This window comes from Arachis ipaensis, chromosome B01 (assembly GCF_000816755.2).
Source record: "Arachis ipaensis cultivar K30076 chromosome B01, Araip1.1, whole genome shotgun sequence".
Lineage (NCBI taxonomy): Eukaryota > Viridiplantae > Streptophyta > Magnoliopsida > Fabales > Fabaceae > Arachis > Arachis ipaensis.
Genome location: NC_029785.2, coordinates 3,697,444 through 3,700,655, shown reverse-complemented (window position 1 = coordinate 3,700,655; position 3,212 = coordinate 3,697,444). Strand labels below are relative to the sequence as shown.

The 3,212-nt window shown below is 31.4% G+C and overlaps 1 protein-coding gene across 1 annotated transcript in view; it reads right to left on the bottom strand.

Annotated features, from left to right (window-relative positions):
- The window catches only part of LOC107646874 (probable lipid phosphate phosphatase 4), an 11,258-nt gene extending 8,412 nt beyond the window's left edge, over positions 1-2,846 (bottom strand). Inside the window, exons 1-7 of the mRNA XM_016351042.2 lie at positions 2,551-2,846; positions 2,040-2,074; positions 1,707-1,916; positions 1,320-1,407; positions 1,102-1,211; positions 769-862; positions 330-521 (exon numbers count right to left, since the gene is read on the bottom strand). Coding sequence (XP_016206528.2) covers positions 330-521; positions 769-862; positions 1,102-1,211; positions 1,320-1,407; positions 1,707-1,916; positions 2,040-2,048 — 703 coding nt within the window. The 5' untranslated portion in view covers positions 2,049-2,074; positions 2,551-2,846. The remainder of the gene's footprint in view (positions 1-329; positions 522-768; positions 863-1,101; positions 1,212-1,319; positions 1,408-1,706; positions 1,917-2,039; positions 2,075-2,550) is intronic.

The following is a 3,212-nucleotide window of genomic DNA, read 5'->3' as shown; positions in this document are numbered from 1 at the left end:
AAGATTTAATAGGAATCAATAATATTACATGTACAACAATTTCAACGGATCGTAAACGATATTTTCATAATCAATCGTGTTACGTGTACAGTAAAAATCAATCACCGGATATAGAAATACATATTTAGTATCTCATAAAAACTTTTTTCCTATACTACTGTAAAACAAGTTTGGTTAATCGTCAAATGCAGGTTTGATTATCCTAGTAGCTAATTATTTGGTCAGAAAAATATGTGAAACAAATAATAACTTTTTTAGCGTACAGATAGCATTTTTGTCTTACAATTTATTTAAAATAATGCTCGCCCATCTAAAGAATACTACGTACTGACCAATGATAGCTCCGGCAAAGACATCGGTCCAATGATGCCAATAATCGTCAACTCTAGTAATTCCAATTAGAGAAGCAATTAGTAATGGAAGCAACACAATGCATAGTTTGGCTATATGGCCCCTTCTATCAAAGACTCTGATTTTCCCAGATAAGTACCAAGCAAGAAAGGCTAGCCCAGCAAATGACCCTGCATTTGGTTTAACAATTATTAATTACCAAAAAGAATTAACATCAAATCATTTTACTAATTGATAGTATAACAAACCTTATTATGAGAAATGAAAACTAACAAAGTAAACATCCATGCATAAGAGATAATTTGAATATTCAATATGTTATGAATAGTAGTTATGAATTTGATAAAACTTCTTACTCTTTTTCATGGTCCTCTCTGACATGAAACTAACAAAATGAAACATGTTCTTAGTACTTACATGAAGTATGCCCACTTGGAAAACTTTTGTATCCTTCCTTTATAACTTTCGCAATCCCATGACAAATAACATCACCAGTCTCTTCATCAAACTCCTGAATGACAAGAATCAAACATAACGAAGAAGTGGGCACCGGTTACTTTTCTTTTTTAGCAAAAACATTTGGTAACTATTCTCCGTTTTCATATCATACTTATCTTTATATCGAATAACGACGAGTAACTAGCATTTACAATTTGTCAATTTTTCCAAATTCTATGTTGGCTATCAGTGTAAAATATTTTATACACTTAGGACATAGAATTTAATAAGAAGTTAAGAACAAAAACAAACCGGTATTTTGTCGGGGAAACAACGCATGAAAAAGTTCGGCCGTGGTCTACCAACGGCGTCTTTGATCGCATCCGTGATAACACCTGTTACTAAGCTAGAATACATGATACCTAAGGTTCCAAGTTGAAGAAACCAAAGAGTAGTTAATAGAATGCAGGGGTCAAGCATAATAAAAGTTCATAAATCAACAAGGGACTAAAAGATCAAAAGAAAATTACCCATGATTGCATGGTGTAAATCGTAGATATCCCTTCTTATAAAGTAAAACCCAATAAAAATAAGAATGGGGACGAGTATAGACACTATCTGTTTCAAAAGAATAATCAACTAGTTTGTTAAACTAATCATAATAGCACTAAAGCCAACAAAAGAAAAAGAAAGAAAAATGTAAGAAACATAAGAGGCTATATAGAACAATCTTTTCTTAAAAAATTTTCTTTCTTAGCAGCATTTGGTTTGAAAAAAATGTTCTGTTTATTAAGAAAATCAGAAAACAACAGAACCTCGTCATTCATTTTAAAACGTTTCTTTACAAAATCCTCAAAAACAGAAAACACTGAAAATAAAACATAAACCAAACGGAGTCTAGTTGCGAAACTACTTACAGGAACACCCCACATAGGTATGGTATCTTCTTTGAATGGAAAAGTAAGATCTCTGATCATGTCTTTATTAACGTAGCGATGAAAGGGTTCTATAAAATTCAAGAGTATCTCTATAGCACCAAGAAGCAGAAGAATAAGCCAATCATGCTTATGTATTAGTGCCAACTTAGGTACTGTCTGTGCAGCCATGTTATTGCTCCTAGTATATGGCTACACAAGGATTAAAATAAATTAAAATAAGCAAAAACATTCAAAGATACAATTTTTTTATATATTATATCTGTATTTTATAAACTATATCTTTATGCTTTTGTCTTTGAGATGAAAACTTACCATATACATCCTAAAGTATAAGCATTCTTTCTATTCTGCAATTTGAGAAGAAACCAAATAGCGAAATATTTACACTGCAATTTAAGAAATAACATAACCAAACAAAAGTGACATTGAATTTTTAAGACTAATTCTGCATACTAGTAGGTGAAGTATTAAAGTATCATGACAAAATCTCAGGGTACAAATTAAACCTCTAAGAGAAAAGGTTTTATTTATAGACTCCAATATGTTTTAATAATTCTGAGGCCAGAAATTTCAATGCTTAGGAATCAAACAAGGTTAAATAAGCAAATACATTTCATTATTCCTCCCTCAATCTACTTTAATTCACTATAGTTTGATACCCTCATAATAATAATAACATGAATTTGTCCTTTAAGCTAAGAAAACAGAGCATTGAAGAAAAAATAACCAAGTAAAATTCAATAACAAAATATCAGATCTCATATACTTGCTCTTATAACAATCTATATGAAGAAGAGAAAGTGCAGAAAAGAAAAATACTCACGACAAATAGAAAGAAACATGGGTTTGTGCAAGGTTTATCCTCCTAGCAATGAACATAGATATCCATGGAGCTGGTAATTTCTGAACCAAGAATTGCTAAGAAACCAAAACTCTTAAAGAAGAATAATTAGGTAACCCCATCATGCATGAAGGCATAACAAATGTATGATCAAAGAAGAGAATTAGAATTCAAACAACAAAGCTGAAAGCTGGAAAATTGGAACATTGAGAAGCAATAAAAATAAAATAAATAAATAATATGATAGAATAAGAGGCTAAAGAGACAAATAATTTAAATTATTAAAAAGTGAAACGAACCTTCAATGTTTAGAAGAGGGCATGGAGAAAGAAAAGACAAGGACGTGCGGTTTCCACACCGCACACCAAATCCAATGTGCCAATGTTATGACGAAAAAAGAAAAAACATCCACATACATAGGATAGGGTGTGTTTGGTTTTGTTTTGGGGAAGTGAGAATTTTATACAATTTTATACAAATTTTCGGTTACGAACGTTAATCCAAATACACATAATTGGTTTGCGCTTTGCACTTGGAGAATGATTTTAGTTACACAGCAAACTTAGTACCTAATAATAGAACATGGTTTCCCAACTAAATGTTAGTAATATGATGGCTGGACTCCTCGTTGAACACCTTGTATG